The 16,572-nt window shown below is 50.6% G+C and overlaps 2 protein-coding genes across 5 annotated transcripts in view; one reads left to right on the top strand and one right to left on the bottom strand.

Annotated features, from left to right (window-relative positions):
- The window catches only part of LOC146009858 (uncharacterized), a 360,424-nt gene that overhangs the window by 117,437 nt on the left and 226,415 nt on the right, over window positions 1–16,572 (bottom strand). The gene's annotated exons all lie outside the window — the stretch shown is intronic.
- Window positions 1–16,572, top strand: part of LOC146009862 (uncharacterized) — a 151,902-nt gene that overhangs the window by 8,223 nt on the left and 127,107 nt on the right. For 2 of the 3 annotated variants that reach the window (XM_083150417.1, XM_083150418.1), the window contains 2 exons: window positions 518–709; window positions 2,367–2,445. In XM_083150417.1, coding sequence (XP_083006543.1) covers window positions 518–709; window positions 2,367–2,445 — 271 coding nt within the window. Of the gene's footprint in view, window positions 1–517; window positions 710–2,366; window positions 2,446–5,060; window positions 7,502–16,572 lie in introns of those variants that run through there. The other variant, XM_083150420.1, reaches the window with a different exon arrangement.

Below are 16,572 nucleotides of genomic sequence, written 5' to 3'. Positions count from 1 at the left end.
CAGACCTGGGATCGACCCGGGACATCCCCATTCACACTGATCCCGAGAAATACACATGCATGTCATTAGAAATGGACTCCAGGGCTCTGAAAGATGACATCACATTTGTGAGCCCAAGTAAGCTCCAATCAGCAGCTTTTTTAAAGTCCTGTGTACCTAATCCTGGGTACGGGACCATTCACACTGATCGCATCCCGGGCCGATTCTGGAATCTACCCAGGTCAGGACCTGGGTAGAAATCCCAGAATGCTCATCCTGGGATATTCTTTCAAGACGTTTCACACTGAGCTAAATCCCGGGTTGATGCGCGTTCATGTGCAATAACCCGGGATAAAATTGTCAGTGTGAAAGGGGTCTCATGCACCCCAGGTAAGCTCATTTATCCTAAACCTGTGACAGCTGCCCCCTTAGTGTTAATTCAGGAGTGTTGGTGATTGATCTATCTATCTAGTGTTCATTTTAGTGGTAATTTATAATAGATTAAAAAGTAGAGCTAATTATATCTGCCATTGAACAGGAGTACACCATAATAAAGAAGACATCCGGTGAGTGTGAGACACCCAGCAGCCGTCCCCGTGAGTCAGGAGGACTGAGCAGGACCCAGAGCCCCATCACGGTGCCTTCACCTCACTCACTGATACATGAGAGGCACAATGACCAGAAGATCCTGGAACTCACCAACAAGATCATTCAGCTGCTGACTGGAGAGGTGACTGCTGGGAATGGGACATTATACAGTAACACCGGGGATGTGACCAGAGAGGTGACCGCTGGGAATGGGACATTATACAGTAACACCGGGGGATGTGACCGGAGAGGTGACTGCTGGGAATGGGACATTATACAGTAACACCGGGGGATGTGACTAGAGAGGTGACTGCTGGGAATGGGACGTTATACAGTAACACCGGGGGATGTGACCGGAGAGGTGACTGCTGGGAATGGGACGTTATACAGTAACACCGGGGGATGTGACTAGAGAGGTGACTGCTGGGAATGGGACGTTATACAGTAACACCGGGGGATGTGACCGGAGAGGTGACTGCTGGGAATGGGACATTATACAGTAACACCAGGGGATGTGACCGGAGAGGTGACTGCTGGGAATGGGACGTTATACAGTAACACCGGGGGATGTGACCGGAGAGGTGACTGCTGGGAATGGGACGTTATACAGTAACACTGGGGGATGTGACAGGAGAGGTGTCTGCTGGGAATGGGACGTTTATACAGTAACACCGGGGATGTGACCGAGGAGGTGACTGCTGGGAATGGGACGTTATACAGTAACACCGGGGGATGTGACCGGAGAGGTGACTGCTGGGAATGGGACGTTATACAGTAACACCGGGGGATGTGACCGGAGAGGTGACTGCTGGGAATGGGACGTTATACAGTAACACCGGGGATGTGACCGGAGAGGTGACTGCTGGGAATGGGACATTATACAGTAACACCGGGGGATGTGACAGGAGAGGTGACTGCTGGGAATGGGACGTTATACAGTAACACCGGGGGAAGTGACCGGAGAGGTGACTGCTGGGAATGGGACGTTATACAGTAACACCGGGGGATGTGACAGGAGAGGTGACTGCTGGGAATGGGACGTTATACAGTAACACCGGGGATGTGACAGGAGAGGTGACTGCTGGGAATGGGATGTTATACAGTAACACCGGGGGCTGTGACTGGAGAGGTGACTGCTGGGAATGGGACGTTATACAGTAACACCGGGGATGTGACCGGAGAGGTGACTGTTGGGAATGGGACGTTATACAGTAACACCAGGGTATGTGACCGGAGAGGGGACTGCTGGGAATGGGACGTTATACAGTAACACCGGGGATGTGACCGGAGAGGTGACTGCTAGGAATGGGACGTTATACAGTAACACCGGGGATGTGACCGGAGAGGTGACTGTTGGGAATGGGACGTTATACAGTACCACCGGGGATGTGACAGGAGAGGTGACTGCTGGGAATGGGATGTTATACAGTAACACAGGGGGATGTGACCGGAGAGGTGACTGCTGGGAATGGGATGTTATACAGTAACACCGGGGGATGTGACCGGAGAGGTGACTGCTGGGAATGGGACGTTATACAGTAACACCGGGGGATGTGACCGGAGAGGTGACTGCTGGGAATGGGATGTTATACAGTAACACCGGGGGATGTGACCGGAGAGGTAACTGCTGGGAATGGGATGTTATACAGTAACACCGGGGGATGTGACTGGAGAGGTGACTGCTGGGAATGGGACGTTATACAGTAACACCGGGGGATGTGTCTGGGTGATGACTGTATCATTGTGTGTGTCAGGTTCCTATAAGGTGTGAGGATGTCACTGTCTATCTCTCCATGCAGGAGGGGGAGTATATAGAGGAACACAGGGGTCTGTACAAGGACGTGATGATGGAGAATCACCGGCCCCTCACATCACTGGGTAAGAGGATGTTATATCACAATGTATCGGAGATGTCACCCCTATATATGTGTGTGAGACTGTTGTCATGTGGGATGTAAGGCACTCGCCAGAATAACAAGTATCAAAACCTTGTTATTAAAGTTGAAATAAAGTTTCTTTTATTCCAATTGTATAAGCCATGTTGAAATGTTTAAAGCAATTTTTCATATATCCTTCCATGTGCCCCGAGGTTTCGGTGCAAAGCATAGACCTTTATCAAGGAGCTTGGTTCAGAAGAAGGAATCCGCCATCAGCGCAGTATAGAGGAAACACCTCATGGCGAGCCTTCCACCATGAGGTCTTTCCTCTATACTGCGGTTACTATCGATGGACCCTCTCTGCTCAGACCTCCCACAGATTAAACCAAGGTCCAAACGTCAGTGCCACACAGTGATAAAAAGGAAAACTCCCATTAAAAATTTTAAGTGGAGTTTAATAAGTGAAAATAAAAACTAGTTTAGATGAAAAGTGCTGTGGTAGAAACAGGCTGCTCTCAATGCGTTATTACATAGGCTGGGCTTCATCAGGAGAGTATACTAACTTAAACCAAAGGTGGTATATTTGTAGTGCAGTCAATGTGACAAGCAGACCATGTATGGAACTTCGGGGTTCCGTAATTAGCGCATAACCGCGCATGTGTGAGATTCTTATAATCTCGCGTGTCTCACGGTGCTGAGATCGCGGGTAAAGGGACTGATTACGCACATGCGGGAGGTTAGATACCCTCTCGCCTGATCGGAGACACCCTACTTCGAATTGCGGCGAATTTTGAGTGTTGAATAGGGCGAATGACTTTTCCAGTCAAAAAATTTCCCACCTTCGCGGTGAAAAGCGGCGAATCAGCCTCATTGAATACTGCCCTATGTATAAACATGTTTGTAAGACAATGTAACGGATAGTCACCCTTTATGTCCACCAGTACTGGGGAGGTCCGTGTGGTTTCCTTGGATTGGTGGGGCCCAGCGGGTGATTATGGAGGGGTCTCTTCCACTCTGCTGTAAAGTGGACCGGGTCTTTTGAGGAGGTGGCGTGCCTCCAAGATGTAAACTTGCCGCAGTAGAGTGGATGAAATTGATGCCTGGGGGTGGTGGATGGAAGTCCACCAATCTGTGTGGCAGTATTGTAGTCCTCCGCTGGGTGTTTGGTGGAGGGAGAGTTCCTTTCTGTAGCTGAAGGGTGTACAGTGCGAGTCAGTGCCTGTCAGTGCGGTGGGGAAGCGGGGGGCACCTGGAAGGGCTGACTTGCTGCTCCCTGTAGAGAAGTTGAGCGGCATGGCAGGGGGCGGCAGAAGGGCACACATTAAAGAGGCATGGTGCCTTTACATGTTAAAAAAATTAGCAAAATTAGCTGGACATGTTATGTGCCCCTGAAGGAAAGGCTGTATGCAGTTCAGAAACGTTTGTTATGTGCGCCTGAAGGAAAGGCTGTGTGCAGTTCAGAAACGTTGGTTATGTGCGCCTGAAGGAAAGGCTGTGTGCAGTTCTGAAACGTTGGTTATGTGCCCCTCAAGGAAAGGCTGTGTGCAGTTCTGAAATGTTGGTTATGTGCCCCTGAAGGAAAGGCTGTGTGCAGCCCTGAAATGTTGGTTATGTGCCCCTGAAGGAAAGGCTGTGTGCAGCCCTGAAATGTTGGTTATGTGCCCCTGAAGGAAAGGCTGTGTGCAGTTCTGAAACGTTGGTTATGTGCCCCTCAAGGAAAGGCTGTGTGCAGTTCTGAAATGTTGGTTATGTGCCCCTGAAGGAAAGGCTGTGTGCAGTTATGAAACGTTGGTTATGTGCCCCTGAAGGAAATGCTTCTGTTCAGCCCTGAACGTTGATTTTGCAGCTCTGAAACTTTGTGTGTGTGGTTTTTTTTAATTCCTTAATACGTTTTGATGACTTTTGCAGTGCTGTCCCTTCTTACAAGATACTGGACACGGTGCTGCCTTTATATAAATAAGCTTGGCTATAGCAAGCTACCCCAACTCTGCTTTGGAGGTCCGATACTCTCTCCTGCAGTTACATGCCCCCTCTCCTGCTCCCTGTCATCTCTGTCCGAGGAGCAGTCCAATGTTTCATCGTCGCCTATAATTGCAGTGGTATAGACACTACGGAACAGTGCAAATTCTTGAGAGTCCTTGAGGTTCCTCTGAATGACACCAATGGACGTTATTCAACCAGAATTAGTTGTCATGACTAAACGTGAAGCAGCTGTTTTGCCCGCATATCATAGAAGATCATCTAAGCCAAGGGTGGCCAAACCGGTCCTCGAGATCTACCAACGGTCCATGTTTTCCAGATCACCTTGCGGGTGCACAGCTGTAGTCGTTACTACCTGTCACATATTCAAACCTGCTGCATTCATTTATACAAGATCCACAGGTTGCCTGAAAAAGATAAACTGTTGGTAGCTCTTGAGGACAGGTTTGGCCACCCCTGATCTAAGCCATGGTGGGATGGACATTGGTCAAGGTGTCGATGTCATAGTTAAAACTGGAATACTTATCTGTAATCCATATGGACAGACAGTATGACAGATAAATACTGTAAACATGATTAATATTACGGATAAAATAACATTGTATAAAACTAATCCCCGTCCGTTTTTCCCAACAGATCAATCTGAAGCTTCCTCTACTCGTGGTCAGGAGGAACCAGTCTCACGTGATGGATCTAAACTCAAAGACATCAACATTTGTTCGCTCACAGATCCAACATCATCTTCTCCTGTTAAGCAGGAACCAGCCTCCTCGGGCCGTAACCTCTATACACCCATACATAATACACAGCATACCTCTACTCTTATTAAGGAGGAATTAGCCTCACATGAGGGGCGAGACCTCACACACACTGATAATTATACACCTGTATATAATACACCGTGTACATCTACTCGTATCAAAGAGGAACCAGACTCAAGTGACGGAGAAGACCTCTCAGACACTGATAATTATACACCCACCAATATAGAATATTCATCTTTATTTATTAAGGAGGAATCGGTCTCTAGTGAAGGTGAAAACTTCACAGACAACGACATTTACATACCCACAGATCGTACACAACGTACATCTACTCATATTAAGGAGGAACCGGCGTCATGTGATGGAGAAGACCTCACAGATAGTGAACTTTATGCATCCACGGATAATATATCATATAGGTCTGTTCAAATTAAGGAGGATCCGGTCTCCAGTGATGGAGAAAATCTCACTGGCATCGATGCACCTACAGACTATATAGAGTATACATCTGTTTATATTAAGGAGGAACCAGCCTCAGGTGATGGAGAAGACCTCACAGACCATGATTCACCCACAGATCATACATCTACTCACGTTGAAGAGGAATCAAGCCCATCGAACGATAAATGTTTGTACAATGGTTTGAGCAATGTAAAACATCACACTACAAACAAGTCTTGGCCCTGCTCGGAATGCGGCAAATGTTTTATTAGAAAGTCACTTCTACTTAATCACCAGAAAATTCACGTGGTCGACAAACCGTTCTCTTGCTCCGAATGTGGGAAAGGGTTTCGAAGCAATTCGCATCTTGTCGTACACCTAAGAAGCCACACGGGAGAGAAACCGTATTCCTGCTCCGAGTGCGGGAAAGGGTTCAAGCATAATTCCGGACGGGTAAGGCACCAGAGACGGCACACGGGAGAGAAACCGTACACCTGCTCCGAATGTGGGAAATGTTTTATCCACAAGTCAAGTCTGACGGTGCACCAGAGAAGTCACACTGGGGAGAGACCGTACATCTGCTCTGAGTGTGGGAAACGCTTCAACAGTAACACAAAGCTTAATAAACACCAGCGAATTCACACGGGAGAGAAGCCGTATTCTTGCTCTGAGTGTGGGAAATGTTTTACGTGCAATTCGCAACTTATTGTACACAGGAGAAGTCACACCGGAGTATACGCGTATTCATGCTCTGAGTGTGGGAAGGGGTGTAGAAGCAATTCGGAACTCGTCGTGCACCGGAGGCGTCATACGGGGGAGAGACCGTTTGCCTGTCCTGAGTGTGGGAAATGTTTTATCAGTAACACAAAGCTTCATACCCATCAGAGAATTCATATGAGAGAGCAGCCGCACTCTTGCTCAGAATGTGGGGAGTATTTTAAACACAACTCGGAACTTCTTAAACATCGGGCGAGTCACAAAGGACAACAGCAATATAAGTGCACTGAGTGTGGTCAAGGGTGTAGCAGTGAGTCCGAGCTTCTTCAACACCAGAGAACCCACACCGCAGAGCGACCGTATTCCTGCTCCGAGTGTGGGGAAGGGTATAGCAGTCAGTCAGAGCTAGTTGCACATCAGACCACCCACACCGGAGAGCGACCTTTCGTCTGCTCGGAATGTGGGGAATGTTTTACTTCTCCGTTAGAACTCATTACACACGGGAGAACACACACAGGAGAGAAGCCGTTTTCCTGCTCCGAGTGCGGGAAATGTTTTACGTGTAACTCCCAACTTCTGGTACATAAGATAAGTCACACTGGAGTATACCCGTACTCCTGCTCCGTGTGTGGGAAAGGGTGTAGAAGCAAGTCGGAACTGGTTATACACCAAAGAATCCACACCGGAGAGAGACCGTATTCCTGCTCGGCATGCGGGAAAGGGTGTAGGAGTAACGCGGAACTTGTCCGGCATCAGAAAAGTCACATGGGGGAGAAGCCGTATTCCTGTTCCGATTGTGGGAAGTGTTTCGTCACCAAAACTGGTTTATATAAACATATGAAATCACACAGCTAAAATGGCTGCATAGAGATCATGTGACTTGGAAACCAGAGATTGAACATTTACTGAAGTTCTGTAGATGGATCCAGATGGACACAGGAGCCCCCTGGTGGCATACTGAGGACTTGTACTCCCAGGAAAAATCTTCACCCATGGGTAATAATTGTATATCCGCACTGATTACAATGAGATGCACATTGTGAGTCCTTATACTACTATCTATACTCTTCCATTAAATTGCTTTCATGTTTAATTTCCTCTACATTTCAATCTTGATAAAAGTAAATTGATAAACTGTGTATAATTTGTAACTTCTTATTGACTTTATTTTTCCTTGTTGATGAGCTGCCGGCTCTTTCCTCGCTTTACCCTAAGCTGGCCATACATCAGAAAGACCTGCTCACAATCATGATTGCATCCAGAGTTCCTTTCAACCCCCCGGAAGAATTGGGGGTTTTTGGACACACAATGTACTGACAATGTGCACACAATCCATCATACAATCCAGCTGCTGCATACGCCTAAGGGGTCAGTGCTCATTGGCAAGGGTTAATGCTTGTTGCCAGGGGTCAATGCTGATTGCCAAAGGGGTCAGTGCTCATTGCCAAGGGTTAATGCTCGTTGCCAGGGGTCAATGCTGATAGTCAAGGAGTCAGTGCTCGTGACCAAGGGTTAATGTTTGTTGCCAAGGGTCTCGGAGAAGTTAGACGCTAGTGTTCATATTTGACCTCTAGAGTCTGACAGTGAGCACAGCGCTACAGCATTACTCGGAAGTGCTGGGAGTGGATAGCACTGTGCTCCCTGTCAGATGCTAGAGGTCAAATTTGATCTCTAGCATCTGTCTCCTCCGAGGCGGGGAAGGCGGCAGTGGGTGCGGGGGAAGGTGGCGGGCCCATAAAAAAGACCTTAAAAAGCACATGCAATCTGCTCCCAATCACGACTGATCAGTCACGGAGCTCGTCTGATTAGAGAACCGTAGCTGTGGGTGCAATGCAAAGAGTCACCTTCACCTGGCCATAGCCATTGTCATCTCTGTCTTCTTCGGTTACTTGCTCCTCCCCATTTCTTTGTGACCGCTTTCACCAGCAGATCTGCTGGTCCTCCTTGAAATATCGAGCACCTCATTTCCATCAGCCAGTTCTTGTAGATGTCTCTCCATCATTTGCAGCCTTGGTTGTGGGGACCATCAAATGATTTGGAAGTGACACGCAAAACTAAGTCACTCTCCGGTGTCTTCGCTTTGCGTGTTCCCTTTATGGGAAGAGGGCGAGAAGTTGACATCCAGTGATGTCAGCTGTCTGCAACCCCGTCACTGCTTAATTTCCATGGGAACACCGTGGGGCGCCTCCCCTCGCAGCACAACTCATTACCATGGGAACACACAGCATTTTCATGGGTTGGACCAGCAAACACCGGGCGTTCCCATGTCCGTGCACCGCCCCCAGAGCCCCTCCCTCACCGAATGCCCCAAATACATTTTGCACCTGCGCAAAAATGCACATGACCGTTGGGGCAGGGCCCGAATCCGTTTCAATGCGTGTGAAGTGAAATCGGCCCCTTCGTGTTTACTTCATGGCGTATTGATGCGTGTGCTGGAGAAGGGGCGTGGTCACACGGAAGAGGGCGTGTCCCTAAGAGGACAAGGGTGGTTACATTTGATCACTATTTCGGGAACATTAAAAACAAAAGTATAGTTTAATAGAAACAACAAGTTGCCATGTTGGGTAAGAGCTGGGCTAGAGCTAGTTTACGGGGATAAAGACTGTCAAGGTTAGGCTACGGGGTTGGGGGGGAGTTTGTGGGAGACGGTTGAGGTGAGGGGGGGTTCCGAGGAGACTGGAGGTTGGAGTTAATCTCTGGGAGCCCTGCAGATGTGGCTCTGTAGATAAGGAGAGGTTGTCTGCAAGGATCCTGACTCCCGCCTCTACCGCACATAACCCATGCAGCCTTGGATGTCAGCGGCCACTCTTCCTGGTAGGTATAGCGCTGGCTGCAGGGGTCTGGTTGTACAACTCGCTGGTGACACAGACAGAGGACACTCCCGGAGATGAGCAATAGAGACAGGGATCAAAGTCCAGGACACTGTAGCACGGACCCCGATGATCTGACTGTCACACCTGGAGAATTCTCCGGATAGTGGTGGAGTGCCGGTACGCCATACCGCAACATACTGGCACACTGCTACATACCTCCACACCGCAACATACTGGCACACTGCTACATACCTCCACACCGCAACATACTGGCACACTGCTACATACCTCCACACCACAACATACTGGCACACTGCTACATACCTCCACACCGCAACATAACACCACACTGCTACATACCTCCACACCGCAACATAACACCACACTGCTACATACCTCCACACCGCAACATAACACCACACTGCTACATACCTCCACACCGCAACATACTGGCACACTGCTACATACCGCAAAATACTGGCACACTGCTACATACCTCCACACCGCAACATACTGGCACACTGCTACATACCTCCACACCGCAACATAACACCACACTGCTACATACCTCCACACCGCAACATACTGGCACACTGCTACATACCGCAACATACTGGCACACTGCTACATACCTCCACACCGCAACATACTGGCACACTGCTACATACCTCCACACCACTACATAACACCACACCGCAACATACTGGCACACTGCTACATAGCTCCACACCACTACATAACACCACACCGCTACATACCTCCACACCACTACATAACACCACACCGCAACATACTGGCACACTGCTACATACCTCCACACCACAACATAACACCACACCGCAACATACTGGCACACTGCTACATACCACCACAACATAACACCACACCGCAACATACTGGCACACTGCTACATACCTCCACATCGCAACATAACACCACACTGCTACATACCTCCACATCGCAACATACTGGCACACTGCTACATACCTCCACACTGCAACATACTGGCACACTGCTACATACCTCCACACCGCAACATACTGGCACACTGCTACATACCTCCACATCGCAACATACTGGCACACTGCTACATACCTCCACACCGCAACATACTGGCACACTGCTACATACCTCCACATCGCAACATACTGGCACACTGCTACATACCTCCACACCGCAACATACTGGCACACTGCTACATACCTCCACACCGCAACATACTGGCACACTGCTACATACCTCCACACCGCAACATACTGGCACACTGCTACATACCTCCACACCGCAACATACTGGCACACTGCTACATACCTCCACACCACAACATACTGGCACACTGCTACATACCTCCACACCACAACATACTGGCACACTGCTACATACCTCCACACCGCAACATACTGGCACACTGCTACATACCTCCACCCTCCACACCGCAACATACTGGCACACTGCTACATACCTCCACACCGCAACATACTGGCACACTGCTACATACCTCCACACCACAACATACTGGCACACTGCTACATACCGCAACATACTGGCACACTGCTACATACCTCCACACCGCAACATAACACCACACTGCTACATACCTCCACACCGCAACATACTGGCACACTGCTACATACCTCCACACCGCAACATACTGGCACACTGCTACATACCTCCACACCGCAACATAACACCACACTGCTACATACCTCCACACCGCAACATACTGGCACACTGCTACATACCTCCACACCGCAACATACTGGCACACTGCTACATACCTCCACACCGCAACATAACACCACACTGCTACATACCTCCACACCGCAACATACTGGCACACTGCTACATACCTCCACACCGCAACATAACACCACACTGCTACATACCTCCACACCGCAACATACTGGCACACTGCTACATACCTCCACACCGCAACATAACACCACACTGCTACATACCTCCACACCGCAACATACTGGCACACTGCTACATACCGCAACATACTGGCACACTGCTACATACCTCCACACCGCAACATACTGGCACACTGCTACATACCTCCACACCGCAACATAACACCACACTGCTACATACCTCCACACCGCAACATACTGGCACACTGCTACATACCGCAACATACTGGCACACTGCTACATACCTCCACATCGCAACATACTGGCACACTGCTACATACCTCCACACCGCAACATACTGGCACACTGCTACATACCTCCACACCGCAACATACTGGCACACTGCTACATACCTCCACACCGCAACATAACACCACACTGCTACATACCTCCACACCGCAACATACTGGCACACTGCTACATACCTCCACACCGCAACATAACACCACACTGCTACATACCTCCACACCGCAACATACTGGCACACTGCTACATACCGCAACATACTGGCACACTGCTACATACCTCCACACCGCAACATACTGGCACACTGCTACATACCTCCACACCGCAACATAACACCACACTGCTACATACCTCCACACCGCAACATACTGGCACACTGCTACATACCGCAACATACTGGCACACTGCTACATACCTCCACACCGCAACATACTGGCACACTGCTACATACCTCCACACCACTACATAACACCACACCGCAACATACTGGCACACTGCTACATAGCTCCACACCACTACATAACACCACACCGCTACATACCTCCACACCACTACATAACACCACACCGCAACATACTGGCACACTGCTACATACCTCCACACCACAACATAACACCACACCGCAACATACTGGCACACTGCTACATACCACCACAACATAACACCACACCGCAACATACTGGCACACTGCTACATACCTCTACATCGCAACATAACACCACACTGCTACATACCTCCACATCGCAACATACTGGCACACTGCTACATACCTCCACACCGCAACATACTGGCACACTGCTACATACCTCCACACCGCAACATACTGGCACACTGCTACATACCTCCACATCGCAACATACTGGCACACTGCTACATACCTCCACACCGCAACATACTGGCACACTGCTACATACCTCCACATCGCAACATACTGGCACACTGCTACATACCTCCACACCGCAACATACTGGCACACTGCTACATACCTCCACACCGCAACATACTGGCACACTGCTACATACCTCCACACCGCAACATACTGGCACACTGCTACATACCTCCACATCGCAACATACTGGCACACTGCTACATACCTCCACACCGCAACATACTGGCACACTGCTACATACCTCCACACCGCAACATACTGGCACACTGCTACATACCTCCACACCGCAACATACTGGCACACTGCTACATACCTCCACACCGCAACATACTGGCACACTGCTACATACCTCCACACCGCAACATACTGGCACACTGCTACATACCTCCACACCGCAACATACTGGCACACTGCTACATACCTCCACACCGCAACATACTGGCACACTGCTACATACCTCCACAACATAACACCACACCGCAACATACTGGCACACTGCTACATACCTCCACACCGCAACATACTGGCACACTGCTACATACCTCCACACCGCAACATACTGGCACACTGCTACATACCTCCACACCACTACATACTGGCACACTGTTACATACCTCCACACCACTACATACTGGCACACTGCTACATACCTCCACAACATAACACCACACCGCAACATACTTCGCACACTGCTACATACCTCCACACCGCAACATACTGGCACACTGCTACATACCTCCACACCGCAACATACTGGCACACTGCTACATACCTCCACACCACAACATACTGGCACACTGCTACATACCGCAACATACTGGCACACTGCTACATACCTCCACACCGCAACATAACACCACACTGCTACATACCTCCACACCGCAACATACTGGCACACTGCTACATACCTCCACACCGCAACATAACACCACACTGCTACATACCTCCACACCGCAACATACTGGCACACTGCTACATACCTCCACACCGCAACATAACACCACACTGCTACATACCTCCACACCGCAACATACTGGCACACTGCTACATACCGCAACATACTGGCACACTGCTACATACCTCCACACCGCAACATACTGGCACACTGCTACATACCTCCACACCGCAACATAACACCACACTGCTACATACCTCCACACCGCAACATACTGGCACACTGCTACATACCGCAACATACTGGCACACTGCTACATACCTCCACACCGCAACATACTGGCACACTGCTACATACCTCCACACCACTACATAACACCACACCGCAACATACTGGCACACTGCTACATACCTCCACACCGCAACATACTGGCACACTGCTACATAGCTCCACACCCCTACATAACACCACACCGCTACATACCTCCACACCACTATATAACACCACACCGCAACATACTGGCACACTGCTACATACCTCCACACCACAACATAACACCACACCGCAACATACTGGCACACTGCTACATACCACCACAACATAACACCACACCGCAACATACTGGCACACTGCTACATATCTCCACATCGCAACATAACACCACACTGCTACATACCTCCACATCGCAACATACTGGCACACTGCTACATACCTCCACACCGCAACATACTGGCACACTGCTACATACCTCCACACCGCAACATACTGGCACACTGCTACATACCTCCACATCGCAACATACTGGCACACTGCTACATACCTCCACACCGCAACATACTGGCACACTGCTACATACCTCCACATCGCAACATACTGGCACACTGCTACATACCTCCACACCGCAACATACTGGCACACTGCTACATACCTCCACACCGCAACATACTGGCACACTGCTACATACCTCCACATCGCAACATACTGGCACACTGCTACATACCTCCACACCGCAACATACTGGCACACTGCTACATACCTCCACACCGCAACATACTGGCACACTGCTACATACCTCCACACCGCAACATACTGGCACACTGCTACATACCTCCACACCGCAACATACTGGCACACTGCTACATACCTCCACACCGCAACATACTGGCACACTGCTACATACCTCCACACCGCAACATAACACCACACTGCTACATACTGTTAGGACTCCCGGGCTCATGGGTGCATGGAGGGGCCTATCGCTCGTATCCGCCTTGAGAAAGGCAGTGTTTACAGCATTTGCACAGTCCCGGGAGAACCTCGGTTCGCGGATCACACAGTAAGGCCACAAAAGCAAGGTACAAAGCGCACCTTTATTTCATATTAACAGTACATGAAAACCATAACCACACCACTAACACTACACAATACAGGTAGCCTACAATATACACAGCACACACTAACTATATCAGAACCACACAAAGGTGAACACCTCCCCTTCCCTTCCACAGTCAATAGTCACCTTGGGCAGTCTCTGAGCTGAGGCTGGTGGGGCCTTGGTGAGGGGGGAATGCGGAACCCCAGCGGAGGTACGGGCTCCACTGAGCCAAGGCCGATGCCCGCTGCCGGTCCTGCAGGTGATGAATCCCAGCCGCTTGGCCTGTGGGTGCCGTCGGGGTGCTGGCACGCTGGAGGCAACCGCTGGCTGTGGTATGGGGTCCACTGCGCCAGGGCCGACTGCCCACTGCTGGTCCTGCAGGTGATGAATCCCAGCCGCTTGGCCTGTGGGTGCCGTCGGGGTGCTGGCACGCTGGATGCAACCGCTGGCTGTGGTATGGGGTCCACTGCGCCAGGGCCGACTGCCCACTGCTGAAGTTCTGGTGGGGTCTGGAGGGAACTCAGCTTCCTCCCCTGGGATCCTGCCTCGCCGGGTCAGGGATCCTGGATGGATGCAGAAAGTTTTACCCAGAGCTGCTGTGTCAGCCCCTTTTATTCTTGAGTTCTGCGACCGGATTGGTCGTTGCTTGAATCCTGAGATGTAAATGCCCCTGAGTCCTGTGTAGGGATTGGCTGAGGCCGGAGCCCTGGAAACTGGTTGTTCTCTGGGACTCTCTGGCCCCCTGCTGGTCTGGTGCCGGCCAGTCTATAACAAGTCCCCGGGGAGAACAAAAGGCCAGGAACCATTGCTGATAAGGGGCGGCCCAGGTGTGAAGTCAAAACAGACCATATTGTGGATTGCAAGGTCTCAGTCTATTCAACTGGCTGATGCTTCCTGTAGGAGAAAGGGGGGATGAGATAAGGCATTTCCTGCTGGATTCAGACACCCTTAGAGAAATAGTACAGTTTCAGGCCTGCAAAGGTCTGGTAGTCACTGGGCGCTGTTTAGGAATAGCTGGGTGCCTGCCCCCCTGTGTTGGGGTGCAAGCACGGTAGGCCTTTAGGGGGGCTACCCATTGACGAACTGGGGTGGGGCATCCGAAGGTTCGTCACAGTCCTCCCCCTTCCTAAACCCGGTCGGAGGGGCTGGCTCTTGGATCAGGGCCAGTCGGGAGGATCGGGGCCAGTGGTTTCCTGGGAGCGGGATCCGGCTCCTCCTGTCGGGACAGTCCATCCGCATTGGCGTGGTCCTTCCCCTTTTTGTGAGAAATAGAAAAATTATAAGCTTGGAGGGCAAGGCTCCACCGTAGTAGCCTCCCGTTCTCTCCAGACGTTTTTTGAAGCCAGCTCAGGGGGTTATGGTCGGTCAGGACAGTGAACTCCTTCCCATAAAGATATGGTTGGAGCTTCTTTAGGGCCCACACAATGGCCAGGCATTCCTTTTCGATGGTGGCATAGGCCTTCTCTCGCTCCACCAGTTTCCGGGACAGGTACACTACGGGGTGGTCTCGGCCATCTGCCCCTACTTGGCTTAAGACGGCCCCCAGCCCATGGTCTGAGGCATCAGTCTGAACCAGGAACCGTTTGTCAAAGTCGGGGGTGGCTAGCACGGGGGAGCTGGCTAAGGCCAATTTGAGTTGGGAGAAGGCATGGTCACAGGGGGCTGTCCACGCTATCTGTTTGGCGTGTTTCTTTTTAGTCAAGTCGGTCAGGGGCTGGGCTATGGTACTGTATTGGGGTACAAACTTTCGGTAGTACCCCGCAGTCCCCAGGAAGGCGCGGACCTGCTTCTGGGAGGAAGGCCGGGGCCAGTTTAGAATGGCCTCTACTTAAGCGGGCTCCGGGCGCAGCTGCCCGCTTCCCACTCGGTGTCCTAGGTATTGGACCTCAGCCATTCCCATGTGGCATTTGTCGGGGCGGATGGTAAACCCGGCTCGCTGGATCCGGGTCAGCACCTCCCTAACGTGAGTCAGATGCTCCTCCCAGCTGTCACTAAAGATAGCTATGTCGTCCAGGTAGGCGTGGGCAAACTCCTGGCACCCCTCCAGCATGTTATCCACTGTGCGCTGGAAGGTGGCAGGGGCATTCTTCATCCC

Source organism: Crinia signifera, chromosome 6 (genome assembly GCF_055691185.1).
Source record: "Crinia signifera chromosome 6, ASM5569118v1, whole genome shotgun sequence".
Lineage (NCBI taxonomy): Eukaryota > Metazoa > Chordata > Amphibia > Anura > Myobatrachidae > Crinia > Crinia signifera.
This window is presented reverse-complemented; position numbering and strand designations above follow the sequence as displayed.